The sequence below is a fragment of the Anguilla anguilla genome, chromosome 14 (genome assembly GCF_013347855.1).
Source record: "Anguilla anguilla isolate fAngAng1 chromosome 14, fAngAng1.pri, whole genome shotgun sequence".
Taxonomy (NCBI): Eukaryota; Metazoa; Chordata; class Actinopteri; order Anguilliformes; family Anguillidae; genus Anguilla; species Anguilla anguilla.
Genome location: NC_049214.1, coordinates 30569671 through 30585088, shown reverse-complemented (window position 1 = coordinate 30585088; position 15418 = coordinate 30569671). Strand labels below are relative to the sequence as shown.

General features: G+C 39.8%; 1 protein-coding gene and 1 long non-coding RNA gene across 6 annotated transcripts in view; one reads left to right on the top strand and one right to left on the bottom strand.

Moving 5' to 3' along the window:
* Positions 1-8308, bottom strand: part of LOC118212225 (MORC family CW-type zinc finger protein 3-like) — a 34731-nt gene extending 26423 nt beyond the window's left edge. For 2 of the 5 annotated variants that reach the window (XM_035389919.1, XM_035389917.1), the window contains exons 1-5: positions 8095-8305; positions 5731-5803; positions 4764-4896; positions 1898-2124; positions 1434-1575 (exon numbers count right to left, since the gene is read on the bottom strand). In XM_035389919.1, the coding sequence (XP_035245810.1) occupies positions 1434-1575; positions 1898-2124; positions 4764-4896; positions 5731-5803; positions 8095-8133 (614 nt within the window). In that variant the 5' untranslated portion in view covers positions 8134-8305. Of the gene's footprint in view, positions 1-1433; positions 1576-1897; positions 2125-4763; positions 4897-5730; positions 5804-8094 lie in introns of all 5 variants that reach the window. The other 3 variants (XM_035389915.1, XM_035389916.1, XM_035389918.1) reach the window with 3 other exon arrangements.
* Positions 1-12414, top strand: part of LOC118212226 — a 43757-nt gene extending 31343 nt beyond the window's left edge. Inside the window, exons 2-3 of the long non-coding RNA XR_004762187.1 lie at positions 10181-10250; positions 12378-12414. This is a non-coding gene — a long non-coding RNA (uncharacterized LOC118212226). The remainder of the gene's footprint in view (positions 1-10180; positions 10251-12377) is intronic.
* The last annotated feature ends 3004 nt before the right edge of the window (positions 12415-15418 follow it).

Here is a 15418-nt window from a genome sequence, read left to right as displayed (position 1 = left end):
TCTAATTTCAGTTTCCAAACTGCTGTTCTGTCTTGATGCTCTACCTAATATCACCAATTAACCCAGCCACATAAAATTGAGTATAAGATAAGCAAATCGCATCAATCAAAAAAGTCAAGCTGCAGGTATACAATGCCTTTGGGCCATATTTTTGTGAAATCGGTAGTGCTAGCGCACATGGGCACTAGTACAATCTGTTATTTCTTCCATCACAAATGTAATATATCTAGCTTCTACACTGTCACAGTGGCAGTATGCACTTGATGACCACTTTATTAAGTACTCCTATCTCCAGAACAGCTTGAATTACTTGCGGGGAAAAAATTCAGCCACCCAGCATCATCTTCCTGTTCTTAGCTGACAGGAGTGAAACCCAGTATGGTCTTCTGCTGCTGAAGCTCACCCATTTCAAGGTTTGAAGTGCTGTGCCTTCAGAGATGCCCTTCTCCACACAATTGTTGTAAACAGCTGTTGTTTGAGCATTTGTAACCTTGCAGTTTGCTTGAATGAGTCTGCCCATTCTCCTCTGGCATCTCTCTCATTAAGAAAGCGTTTTTACCCACAGAATGACTGCACACTGGATGTTTTCTGTTTATCGCACCATCTTCTGTAAACTCTAGAGACAGTGGTGCATGAAAATCCCAGAAGGTTCTAAGATGCTGGAACCACCACGTCATTATCAAAGTCATCACGAGTATCACCCATACTAATGTTTGGTTGAACAACAACTAAACCATGTCTGCACACTTTTTACTATATATTGAGTTGCACCCACATGATTCACTGTTCAGAAGAGTAGGCTATTTGTTTTGAGGAGCAATTTGTTTTTTAACAAATTGGCCACTGAGTGTATTTGCAACAAACTAAATAAAACTACCTCAAGCTTTCTTCCACTTCCTGTTCTGGTTCACAGTCTGTTGACATAATTTGCCTGAGATTGCTCATTTGAGGTACAATATATGTACCTGTAGACAGACTGCACCTCCCCCACAACATATATGACTTTCGTTTTGAGAGAAACTTCTGATGGAGCCTTTCATAGCCCTATGGGATTATTGCCAAGGTTATAAAGGGAAAAACCCTGACTGATCTGAGCGGGCAAAATTAAACCAAACCCACGGGTAATCTATTAGTCTGAAAGCAGCTCATTTAAACTGAACCACAGGGGCAATACTGTCTATAGTCACAAAATTACCAGAATCGAGTTGGACACTTAATTACCCACTGTCCTAAATAAACAATTGCACCTTGACTGATAAGCTAGAACTTGACACCTCATAATGTTCATAATTATCATAATGACAAACCATCAATTGAACTGACTGGTGAAAAGTACTAGAATGTGAATATGATCATTAATATTTATTCAGGATCATGCACATTAAAACAACTTTTCTATGAACATTTTGGACTTTCTACTGGGCGGGCTTCACCTGCGCAGGTTCCATATGATGATCCGGGTTCCAGTAATGCCCTTGATGATCTTGAGTTCAGAGAGCAACTGCTCCTCCGTTTGAAACAGCGAATGCTCCAGGATGGCTTTCAGGCTTTCTCTATGCTGTGGTATAGCGCTGAGTGAGGTCAGAGGTCAAGGAGGAAGAACGGGGACTATGCGGGCCTGGCCACCACAGCATAAGGTCATACCTTTGGACTCTAGTCAGTTTACAGGGAATGCACACCTGTTTTGGCCAATCAAGAACCCTGCTGGTGAAGTATTTAAAAAAATTATTGAGTATTTTCTGACAGTTATTTTGACAATATCTTTTCACTACTGTGATACTTGTTATTTGATATATGCTAGATTATACTGGTTAGGGCACATCATTTTAAATTGATCATGTTAATGTGTGGCTCTCAGTCCATTTCTGTTTCCATTTTCCTTGCTGGGAAAGGATATACTTGTTTTCTTCATTTTTTCTGAAGGTGACGATGGGAACTACCACATTCTGAGCCTGAATGTCCGCCAGATAGGTCTGAGACAGCAGGCCCACAATCATGGAGTAAGGATTTTTGGAGAAGACAATGGCATCTTTCCCCAGGAACATGGAGCCGGATTTAAACCCATTTCCGTAAAGACCTACTTGAGCGCGGCCGCCCAATGCCTGCTTGTCACTGAAGCCAAAGCTGTGAGAAATGGGGTCAGAAAAGGGGTTTAGGGTTATGGGGACAACAGTTTAACTGCTAACTCCAAAAAAAGAGTGATTTGGTTATATAAGCAGTGCCAATCACAATGGGTCAATTGCAGCATGCTTTCAAGTTGAACACTAGCACAGGATTTTGCTCAAGACTTCTCATATCCCCCAAATGCAGAGTGAGAACAAGACCACACTACCTTGGTCCCAACTGCACTGTGCTCTTTAACTCATTAGTCTGATCCCATGCTCATGCCGATTACAGAGGGAGCTTTAAATGCCACCTAGAGGATACTATAGTTATGTACTACCTAAACCTGCTGCTGATCAGGTTTTACAATAGACTGCAGAAGACTGATTCAAGTTCACAATACTTTATCACCTACTTTATACACATATTTCACCATGCATCTGCAACAAACTATTAAAAACAAATAATAAATATGCAGGGAATGGTGGTATTTTCTATTAAATTTAGCAGAACGGACTTGGCAGAAATGGAATATAATATTCATAAGTATGTTTTAATTAGTGTATAATCCCATGAAAATAAGAATTGTTGTGTTTTCGTTACCTTAGAATGAGCCCTTTTATCTACATAGGGAGTGGGTCCTCTTCCACGGAGGCCGCCATGTTGCACCGCCATGACTTTCTACATTAGCCCAGAACGGACAAACGGCTCTAGAGGGGGCACATTTGTGATGCCTAGGTACCTTCCAATAGCTGTGTGTAATACCACACCTGTTGTTTATGGCATTGTTGCCCTTTTTAGTACAGTCTGGCTTGAATGACAATCCATTTATTCAATAGGTGAGAGGATAAGCTTTCTAACGATAACATGTCTAATTTTGCTTTTGGAATAGAGTTTTATTTGTCAGCGTAATCGAAAGTTTTGTTATAATCGCATTCACTTACGCATTCACATGTGGTACCAGTAAAATACGCTGCACCTAACGAAACATTGTTAACGATTTTTTGTAATTTCTTGGAAAATACTATTATTATTGAGGACTTCTTGGCATAGCTAAGCCATGTTTGCTGATAGACCTAGCTGACATCGTTTTCTGGTGTAAGACAGAAGCGGATAGAAATATGTCATTGATTTAGCTACTGTCTCTGTCTCTATCCATTGAAACAGATAAGATTTCATCACTGTAAGTATTACTGCTCAAAATATTTTGGTTATATATGTTATTTTTGAAATTGAGTGTCTTTAAATAGGTTAGTGGTATTTTATAATGAGGATATTTCACACTGTAATGTAAGCGTTAGTTAGTAGGGTAATAGTTTTTGTGATGCATCATGTCTTTCTATGACTTACCATGCAAAGCAGCTAACGTTAGCAATAAAACGCTACCATCTTTCTTATAAGCTATGACCTATAGTTCTACAGACTAAATAACTAAATACAATTTATAAATCTATCAAGGCACTTGACACTTGGCTTCTCAATGCTGTCGTAGACAATGACATCATTTTTGGAACTTACAGGCCACCGTAGCTTATCCTATGTCATTGGAAAGGGAGGGGTGAGGGGAGGGGGGGTATTCAGTTCATATAATCAGTTTCATATGCTATTCTAATGCCAATAGAGAGGCAAATAACATTGCTAATCACAACATTTACATTAGTTATAGACTTAGGACTTATGCATTTATATCATCATATGGATTCGACATTTTTTGACATAAGATCGGTGGTGCAGTGGGTAGCACTGTCACCTGGGTCTGAATCCCAGCCTGGGCCTTTCTGTGTAGAGTTGAATGTTCTCCCCGTGTATGCGTGGGTTTCCTCCGGGTACTCTGGTTTCCTCCCACAGTCCAAAGACATGCAGGTAGGCTAATTGAGACTCTAAATTGTGCATAGGTGTGATTGATGAGTGAATGGTGTGTGTGTGCCCTGCGATAGATTGGCGGCCTGTCCGGGGTATATTCCTGCCTCTCGGCCAATGCACGCTGGGATAGGCTCCAGCATCCCCTGCAACCCTAACCAGGATAAGTGGGTAGAGATAATGCAAGATAATGGATGGATAAAGTAGTTTTAATGCATTGTCATTGTTATATAGGCCCTGTGTTGTCATCATTACAATCACAGGTGTTTACAGTGTTTTAATTTTTTTAATTTAGCCCATGTCAAATATTAAAAATGGTCCCTTCTCTGCTTTAGCTGTACCTTCACCTTTAAATATCTGAGGTCCACTTAGGAGCATGCACACAACTGCAGAAAAACCATAAAGACTTCATAAACATGAACTTCTGGACTAGGAGACTTGCTGGGGATCAGCTGATATGGAACTCCAAGTGTACACTGCAATCAGGACCTTCCTAAACTTAAGAAGCTAACCCCATGTTAGTTGTGTACTTAGGAAATCCATCATGATACGCAGCAGCAGTGTACTAAAAATGTAAGGCACACTGCAACTGACCCAACAGTTTTTTTTTGTTTTAACCATAAAATCACCAACCAATTCATTTCCAAGATGCCTAGTGAGGTGAGATATCTGCAACAATAGATATCAACTGCTTTAATAGATTAATTAAGTGCTGATTAACAACTAAGACCAGCAGAACTTGTGGCTCTCCAGGACCTGGCTCAACGACCACCGCTTCAGATGATCTGGCTTTTACTGACCTCAGCATCTTGTGCATTTCATCAAAATCCATCCCAGCCCCATTGTCCGTGAATGTAAGGCAGTCAAAGTCTTTAATCTTGGTCCAGTCGATCCAGATCTGCTTGGCACCGACATCCGGATCACAGGCATTGTCTAGAGGCAAAACAATGAATTAGGACAGTCCCATGCAGTGGTGCACAACAGCAGCACAATAATGATAAATACTTGTGCTGCTGTTGAAACACTGTATGAACTTCTGCAGTCCATTGTGCATTATAAATGTGTAGTCCCAGTCCTGAATACTAATTAGGTAAAACTGCCTTCTTAACAGTGTTAACAGTGCCAATATTCTTAATAAAGCCTAGTTAAAAAGAAATCCCCAATATCACTTTCAATATAAACAGACACTGAAACATTATAAGCAGTCAACCTATTAAAAAAATGAGACTAAACATCTCATTGAGCCTTCTTAGCTGTCCAATGTCCAGATATTAAAAGTGTGCTCTCCAGTGTTTCACTTATTGACTCCATTATTGTTATTCTCCTTCAATAAAATGAATCTTTCCATGCTCCAGTGGTTGCAGATTTGTCTGCAATAAAATGCGATGAAAACTAAAAACATGATCATTGGCTTTTTGGAACAAACTATCCCACTACAAGTAACAACTATAAACAATCAGAAAGTAAAAATTGTTGACAGGCATACATACCATTGGCTGCTCACTGATTCAAAATAACTTGTTGTGCATATTACGTGCATGATGTATACAGATGAGGCTCACATTTTGGCAACGCGACAATAAAAGTTTGTTTCTATCTGCATATGACATGGTAAATGCAGCCTGAGCAAATAGGGCTATATTTCAATTTTATTCCTGTTATTTGCTGTTAATTCACATAAATTCCCGTTAATTCCCATAGAAAGTTTCCATCCTTGAATATTCCCAGAATTTTGCAACCCTAGTCCGGAGTGACAGAATCACTTACCAATCAGCTCAGCAATGGCACTGAAGGCCCAGGTGTGGCTGGTGGAATTTGCATGCAAATACTGTGGATTGACCTATCAAACAAAACCAATTAGTAAATCAGTGCACACTGTGATGAGTAATCGCTTTATCTTAAATTACATTTCCTTTGAGACTTTTTTTTAACTTTGTTTACTTCAGGGAGGTATACCAGCTTGCAAATTCTTCATTGATCTTTCTACTCCGAGACTGCCTCAGTTTTGTAAAACTGTACAAGACCATGTATGAACTGTGTAATGTGTGTGGAATGCACTACTGTTTAACTTCTTTTTAACTACAGATTCCATGGATAACTGAAGAATACCATTGCTAAATTATGGCACATAATAAAAAATGTTTTATTCCATCTAAAACTATTTTTAAAACTTCCTATTTGAGGACAGCTATATGAACTGCAGTCAATTATATATCCAACTAACCACTCGGAAGTTGCGGAAAGAAGCTCAAAATGTGCATATGTATGAGCATGCATCACTCTGGGGGGGACTAAAACAATGGGACTGACTAATAACTGATGTTTTAGGACGTCGATCAGCAACATCTAGTGGGGTTGGCAACATTTTTAGTTGGAGCTTGATCTGCCGAAGTACCACAGGTGTTTTTTGACATTTCACTAAAACGCAGTGGGTGTCTGACATTTCGTTTGGAGTCAGTGTTTTTCCAAAACCAGAGTTATATACCCTTGTAGGCCTACCCATGCTGTTCCTGAAGGGCTGGACAAATGGAATGATATCGCTCCAGTGAACGCAATCATTAAGCTACTCCAACTATAACACAACAGCCTAAATAATCAATAATATTTATCTAGGTATTTACTTACAAATAGATTTCTTTATATATTTATATAAAAATGAATCAATTACGTTTATTTTAATATCCCCACATTTATTTTCTATTTTTAATTTATTGATTGATAACTGCTGTACTCTCTACAATAGCAATAGACATTTCTTAATGAATCCAATGCTATAATGTTTCCTGACAGCCCTTGCCCTCAATAGGCTAATGTTGCCTCGTTCAGAAATAAAAAATTAAAGTCTATTCGACAAACGTTGACAATGAGTAGGTTACTTGATCCAACTATGGAAAGCTAACGGTGCCAAAACGTTAAAACTATCGGGGTTTCTTTTTTTTCACCTTTTTTTATTATTATTTTATTTTATTTTTTTGACATTTTCTATATTTCTATATTTAAGTAGTTGAGTAAATGAGAAAACTGTACGTCTTTAGAGTTTTTCCTAGCAGGCCCTTTGCGATTACTAAAATCACCAGTGCTTTCTTTCTTTTCAATGATGTTCCAAACCGTTGGTTTTGGCAGGCCTAAGGTTTAACCTTTTTTCTTATTTCCAAGCCATAATGGTTTCCTTGACTTTCATTGGTACAACTCTGGTCCTTACGTTGACAAACGCCAATAACAGACTCCAACAGAAAGACTAGATACCGAAAGCTCTTTTTCACATGCACTAAAGAAGTAATTGAACACATGTATACTCAGAAACACCTGTGAAGACATTTGTCCCCAACATTACGGCACCTTCAAATGAGTCTAACATTTCCTATATTTAAATAGCTGAGAACAAGCTACTTGAACTATCTCCATACCTGTCACACCGGTTCCATAACAACAAAACGGTACTTCCGTTATGCGCAAAACGAAAGTGATCATGGAGAAACACCCATCGGCCAAGCCCGAACATGAAAATTAGTTTCTTTGCGGTTTAGTGAAGGCCCTGTATTCATTTTTGCAGGATTCATGTCGATGGCAATTTTGAAGTTATTATTAATGGATCTTTCATTTCCAGTTTTCTACTAGCAGTTACCTTAATGTTTAGCCTATTTGTATTTATCGGCCTTATTAGGCTACGCTTTTTTTTTTTTGAAGACCTTTGATTCAAAAGAAAAATGTTTTTAAATGTCCAGTTTTGTTCAGAGTAATTCTGGGTTTGTCTTTTTTGTTTGAAAGCTGAAACATGAAATGTTTGTTGAATTTGAGAGTAAAATAAATCGCCTTGATGGCGGACTAAGAATCTGCCCACCGCTCATTCACTTACCATTACGGCTACCTAATCCTTCCCGTCAGACATGATATGCGGCGTACGACTGTATACGTATGGTATCTTTCCAATGAAGTTAAATCGCTTTTATGAAAAGCGTCTCCCTTTAAATAATGTTTATTACCTCCTGGCTTTTAGATTGGACTCGCAATTGTCGACAGAATAAATTAAAAAAGGTTCGCAGACCAGCGTCCCACTGAATACGAATTATACCACAGGGAATTTAAATAGCAAAAGTCATGACATGTAGAGAAGACTTAAGTTTCACTTACCAAACTCAATGGTATATTTTCATCAGTTTCTCTGGCCATTTTCTCTGATATGTTGAGAGTTGGAAGTTTTGTTTCCTAATCACACTATAGAGTCGTATAATTATATGTAAGTGTATACACCCAACTGCCCAGCCCCTTTTGGAACGTCACATTAAGTTGAAGGGATTCATTTTATTGGAATGAATGCATTTATTGAGTAATAATTCTGGCATGAATAAGCATGGTATTAATTTACCACCACCATCTTTTCCCCACTGAAACCCATTTGAAATCATGGTGTAGCACCTGACATTATAATATAGCCAACGTATTTATAAACCTCTTCATATAAATACATTCGCAGGCCACTTTATTCGGTACACCTATCTAGTACCCACTTTTGACTTCAGAACAGCCTGAAATCTTTGCGGCATATATTCATTGCCATACATTGTATGATTTTTTAAAGCACACATTCATGCTGTGAACCTCACGTTCCACCTCATCCTAAAGGTGGTCTATTGGATTGAGATCAGGGGACTGTGCAGGCCATTGGAGTAAGCTGATTTCACTGTCGTGGAACCAGCTTCAGATGATGTGTGTTTTGTGACGTGGCACATTATCCTGCTGGAAGTATCAATTTTAAAAAGGGTAGACTGTGATCAAAAGGGTTGCAATTGTAAGATTAATCTATTCTATGAATGCACTTGTGATGCAGGTCACTTTATCACTGCTGTGTGCCTAAATTACTCTGGCTCTTGCCCCGACTCCTTCATTGTACAGCAATCGTGTTTCCATCAGCTCTTTGACAGCAAAGAAATTACCAGGGGGTGGTTGTTGGATAAAATTAAGTTAATTTTAATAACATTATGAAAACTTTATTTAATTAATATGCTTCCTTATGGGCATGTTTTTGTAATTCACAGTTTTTACCAAACAATTTAGAATTATGTGCCACAACCTCCTCTTAAAGTGCATAGATCTTCTGGAGAGAACTTTGGCTTTCTCTGTTGTTCTGACATCGGCATTGAGGGATGAAAACGGAATGAGACAGAATTGGTCCTGGGTTCCAGCATGTTGCCTAATCAGATGATCAAACGGACAGTGCAACATGGACTAATTCCCGGCTACTACAATTGCAGTTTGCTTTTCACGGAAGGACAACTTAATAAAGACACCACAGCAAGAATACACAAGGAGGCAAGTCATTCTCCAGTCTGAATAAGAGAGGGAGAGAGAGAGAGAGAGAGAGAGAGAAAGAAAGAAAGCAACAACGATGACAGTGACAGAATTGTTGTTCCGTGTATTGGGATGGCACGTAGAGGGCCGGCCCGTGGCATAAACACTCTATGCGGTTGTATAGGGCAGAACAGCTAGAGGGGGCCACATGACCACGAGGGGGGGCCACATGATCCAATGTATATCTAAGGTAAATAATGTTATTTTCATATTTACGTTATTCACCAGAACTATCGTGGAACTAGCGGTATAAATCGAAAATGGAATGGCAACAGAACAGTTCATAACAGTGTAATGTAGGAAGGATTTTATCAAGTAACCCCCCCCCCCCACCCCCCCCCCCCGCTCGACAGAATCTAGCAACACCAAGTTATGCCTTACACCTATACTGCACCAAGAGTTTGCCACTATTTTTTTTCAGTTTACATGCTCAGCAGGGCCACAGACATTCAACACTGGGTACACTTAAAATGTTACCTTACATTACTTTTACAGGACATTGCATTCAAGGAGTGGGCTCATACTTTTATCCAGAGAAATTTACGTAAGTGATTGCATAAAGCTTTAGGCAAAGAGCAGAGCTATTGCCAGGTCATTAGTGTCACAACCAGCTGGAGTGGTTCATACCTTAACCTATAATGTAAAGTTAATTCCAAAATTAGGTGGGAGAATGAGATTGAGAATGTATTGCCTTGAGCAGGAAGTGGGTTTGTAGATATAGCAAAAGAAGCAGTATAGGTTGGGCCTTTTGAACAAGTGATACATTTGTTATTTTGTTCGTCTAGCTCAGTTTACTGCCTCAGCTCGCCCTCTAGTGGTGAGTTTACTGGATGAAGGCATTAAATTACAATTTGATTGTCTCATGCAGGATCAAATCAACGCATCACAGGACACTGAAATGCCTATGAATTCCTATACACCAGTTTCATAAGTGACAGGTATGAATTGAAATGTCTTATTTTCATATATGTCCTGTGGATCAACCAACTCCTGATCCTATATATATATATATATATATATATATATATATTAATTTGCTATGAGTAACATGGTTTACACAAGACATTTGTTCTGTTGTTGCTGAAAAAATGAACCAAAATTTAGAAAAATGCAGTACTTGCATTCATATATTTCTCAAAGTTTAAGACAAGGAAATGTCATGAATTAAAAGATACAAAGATACAGGAGCTTTTCTGAACAAAGGAACAAGTGTGCAGTTACACACGATAAGCAATTTCAAAGACAGTGAGAAAAATCAGTTATTTTGGCTCTCTATTCTGTGCTTTCTAGTAATTGACTATTCATACTTTATTTTCAGGTTTCATCAGTTTTGATAAAAATAGAATCCCACTAATTATAGACAATTCTGTCAACGGTGTAAAATGACTGCTGGGGAGTCACCAGTGATTTTGGCCTAACAATATGCCACACCACCATCGAAGCAATTTAAGCAAAGGAAGTTAAACATAATCCTACATGATACTAATGATATTACCCCCCCCCCCCCCCCCCACCACACACACACGCACACATACACCCCCACTTTTCTCCAGACTTACAACAACACTGCCCATCAGTTTTTGACCTCTGTACCCATCCATCTACATGTTAAACTCATCTAGAAAACCTAAAATATATGGTTGTGCTCACCATACTCAGGAAAGGAGTCTTCTTATGACAGCAGCCACAGCACTCTACAGTCGCTTTTCCACTGCATGGTACCGACTCGACTCGACTCGACTCTACTCTACTTTTTGGCTTTCCATCGGGCAGAAGTTGCGGATAGTACCTGGTACTTTTTTTGGTATCACCTCCGTCGAGGTTCCAAGAGAGCTGAGGCGATCCCAGAAGGTGACGTGAAAACACTCTGCACCACTGATCGGTCAGAAACGGCAGTTTCGTGCGGCGTCGCTATGACGACCAGCTACATTAACGGGGGTACTATCTGCAGTGGAAAACGAAGTACCTGGTACCAAACGCGAGTAGAGTCCAGTCGAGTTGAGCTGGTAGCACGCGGTGGAAAAGCGGCTGATCTCTGAGCATCGCTGTATTCATACCTTCCCTGATGTGTTCTACATGCAGCTGTCTTATGCTCGTATTAATGGGGCTAAAGTCAGGACAACACAGACAGGGACATACGCTGCCTCTGGCCTACTGATTTACCTCAATTATCTGCTTTAACTGAGCCACCGTGAGCCAGCCAGAGGAGGATGGGGGCTCCCCCTCCTGATTCTGGCTCCTGCCAAGGTTTCTTCCTGCATGCCAACTAAGGAGTTTTCCCTTGCTACTGTCATCCCTGGCTTGCTTTTGTGAGGGCTTCAGGCTGGGAAATGCAATGTAGCTTATTGTAAGGGGTCGACATAAGTAGTATGCCAGTACGCATGCACGGCAAAAAGATAAAAATGTGCTGCAATTTTATTTAAAGAATTTTCTAAAACTATATACATACCTGAAGATAGATACAGTCGAGCATTTCAATCTTTTTGCCGTGTATGCGTACTAGCATATACCACTTATTGTCAACCCCTGCATATTCCCACAAATCCTTTGTAAAATGTGCTATATAAATGAGTGAAGTGCATGGAATGCACAGAGCAAATTCAGTCAGGAAACTTTTGCTGCAGCCAACCAACAGTGGGCACGAGCAATGACATTGTCATGCGTTTCCATAATCAACCAATCACAAAAGACACAATACATTTCACATCACCATTGTAGTGCCTTTTTAAACCAGCAGTCGTACCTCCTCAGTGCTGCTTTTGCCCGCTTTGGTTGCTTCTGCACTGAATTGCGCTCACTCCACCACCACCTGTTGTTTGGATCTGCTTCCAGGTACTGAGGGGGGATGGGGAGGGGGGCCGGTTCTGGTATTACTCCTGTTTAGTAGGGGAGATGTGTCGTACTGCCTGAAAGACCTGAAGCAGATACATTCAGTGTCAAACCAAAACATGTACTGACATTTCCATTAACATATTTTATTCAAAAACCTGAGTTGTCCTGACTGAAATACATTTTGATTAAATTTGATTTAACCTATGTTTGAAATTTCTTTGTGTTTTTTCCAGGGGTGAGTGTTGCCACTTACGAAAGAAAGGCAATGATGATTTTTTCTTTTTTTTTTTTTGGTAAAAAATGAATCACACACATCACAATCACACACAAATCCAACCAACTAATGACACTAGTTAGTCCATAAATAAATATGATTCTGTACAGCACTCCTTTCTGTGAAGAGGAGGCACCCAGGCACCCTGGTCTTGGGGAGCCACAGAGTTTTAAAATCTATTCATCTCCACCTTAAAGCTAAACCAATTCAGACCCCTATCTGTGATCATAGACATTCCCTGATACTGGGAGATAATACTGATACAGTTAGGGTACCGATGTGGCTGTAATGATTCATCTTGATAATTTAATATGCATATTGTTTGGTATCATGGGAGGTTCCCTTGTCTATAGGGAATTACATAGGCCATATTTTACACATTTAATCTATTTCCATTGCTCAAAGCTTCCATGAAGCCAGTCAGTGGTAGCCTATTCTAATAGGGAACAGCAGCGATGCAGCACCTGTTTCAAACCTACAAGCCCACAGCAGAAAGATTGCCCTTTTAATTTATGCCACACTTTTGCCACAGATTAACTGTCTGCTGACCTTTTCATATACAATATTATCCTGAATATTAGTCATTAGTCTAGCAAAAAATAAAAAACTTATCCGTATACAAAGTGTGTCATTTGTATTTAATTATATACCTAGCGATTAAATAATGTGGCGTGTGGTTATTTATTTATTTATTATTAATGTATTTCCCTTGGACCGGACGGTTGGCGGCAGTGATGGGAAACAAATGCTGATGCTGTTGATTCCCGCGGAGGAGGCAGCCAACTGCTCATCATTAGAGGCAACCGTGCCTGAAACAATGCGGGGCTGAGTGTTGATCCACCGACCCATTTCGTAAATTATTTAGCAGGGGAAGCCGAGCGTCTTTTATCGTAATGCACGAGGCCGTACAAGCGCTCCGAAATCCTTATGTGGTCAGTCTCTCGACGGTAATGCCCATTCTCGAAAAACACAAGTTTAGGCAGTCAGTTTATATAACGTGTTCCACTATGCAGTAACAAAGCGTCTTTAACACAGATGAAGTCTGCTGTCTGGGACAGCATAACCCTTTTAAAATATATTCATATTAAGAAAAAAAATTTTTAATTAGGAGAAATACTTCAAGCATACAGTTTAATTTTGAGCGTAAAGGTCATATTCATAAATTACTTTGAGAATAAAATAGTAAATACAAAAGTTAAGATAAAGTTCAACAAGTTGGCTCCAGGAATTTAAATGCCAGTGGTAACACACCAAATCAAAAGCAGAGACCATCATTTTATTTATCTAAAAAGTAACTTTTGAAATGACTGTTTATACATATGCATTATACAAGATATGTTCTGAAATGGTAGAGCAGGGATTAAAGCAGGTTATGAAATAGTTCTTCACAGCTCATCATCTTTGGCACTTTCTAGTTTGGATTTAAATCTTGAAAGACAAAGTTTCAGGGATTTCAAGTATTTCCCAGTATGTAGCAGCTTCTGGGTCATTGAGATTGTCTTAATGACACACAGACTGCAATATCCTTGCCATTGATTAGAACACACCCTGTAGTACCTGCATAATTTATCTGGGGAGTGAACACAGATCATCTCTCATGCTCTGCTGATGTTAGATTGATTGGTCTTCCTTTGCCAGGCCTCTTAATCAATGTTAGCCAGAATTTGAAGGCAGTAGCATTGATTGGCTCTCCATGCAGGGTCTTCAAAGTGCCTGGCTCTGTTCCCTAACACAGGAAGTGATGCGTACGCCAGCTCTTTAGAGACTTCCATCTTGACGCATACAGAACTGCAGGTGGTTTTGAAGAGAATATGAAACAGCATGCGACATACTGCACACCCTTTCAATCATATTTCCTTCACGTACAGCATGAAAACAATCACAATTTAAGAACATTTGTATCTATTCTTAATCACCAGATGAAAATACTAATCGCTGCTCTCAAAGGAAAATGTGCATTCTTGCCAAAATAATGCAACACGGTTAAATGATTAAACTAAGTTACTTTTCAAACCCATGTTACGATTCACAATTTATACCTATCGCAGGTGCTTTTGGATAGGCAGGAGCATAGCATAAAGGATAAGGAACTGGTCTTGTAACCTAAAGGTCACAAATTTGATTCCCGAGTAGGACGCTGGCATTGTACCCTTGAGCAAGGTACTTAACCTGCATTGCTTCAGTATATCTGTGTAAATGCAGCTGTGTAAATGGATGCAATGCAAGAAGTTGTGTAAGTCACTCTGGATAAGAGCGCCTGCTAAATGCCTGTAATGTAATCCCGGGCAGACATGGCTTTTATAACTGCTTTTCACACAGTAAGAAAATGGCACACAAGAGATAAAGTTAATTAAGTGCCACCATAAAGGTGTATGCATCAATAACTGTGAGATAAAGGGAAATATGAGTGTGTCGGTTTTTTAAATAACATAACACAATCATTGAGGTGTAACCTGAAAAAGCGAGTTTTTAGCTTTTTGCAGAAAACAGCCAATAGACCTTCCTTCTTGACAGACTAGGGAAGGTTGCTCCAGCACTGGGAGGGCACAGAAGACAGAGAGCCGTGAGGAGGTGAGAGGATGCTGAATGGAGAAGCCTGGCTGGATTGTGTGGTGTCATCATTGAATCTGAAGATAAGAAGAGGCTGTACCATTCACAGCTTGGCATGCCAGAGTGAGTGATTTGAATTGAATGCGTGCAGCCACCAGAAGCCAGCAAAGGATATTCAAAAGTGGTGTGACAGAATTTAGGCAGGTTGAAGACCAGGCAGAAAGCAGCTCTTTTGAGCAGTTGCAGTCGTCTTGATGCCACAGGCTAGTAAGCTGGCCAGCAAGATGTTAAAATAGTCCAGACAAGGGATTACAAGCACTTGTATGAGTCGCTGTGTAGACTCTTGGGTGAGGAAGGGGTGGAAACTCCCAATGTTGTGAAGGAAGAACCTGCGGGACTTGGTGGTTCAAGAACTCAGATGGTCCCCCAAGGTCACACAGAGGTTCAAGC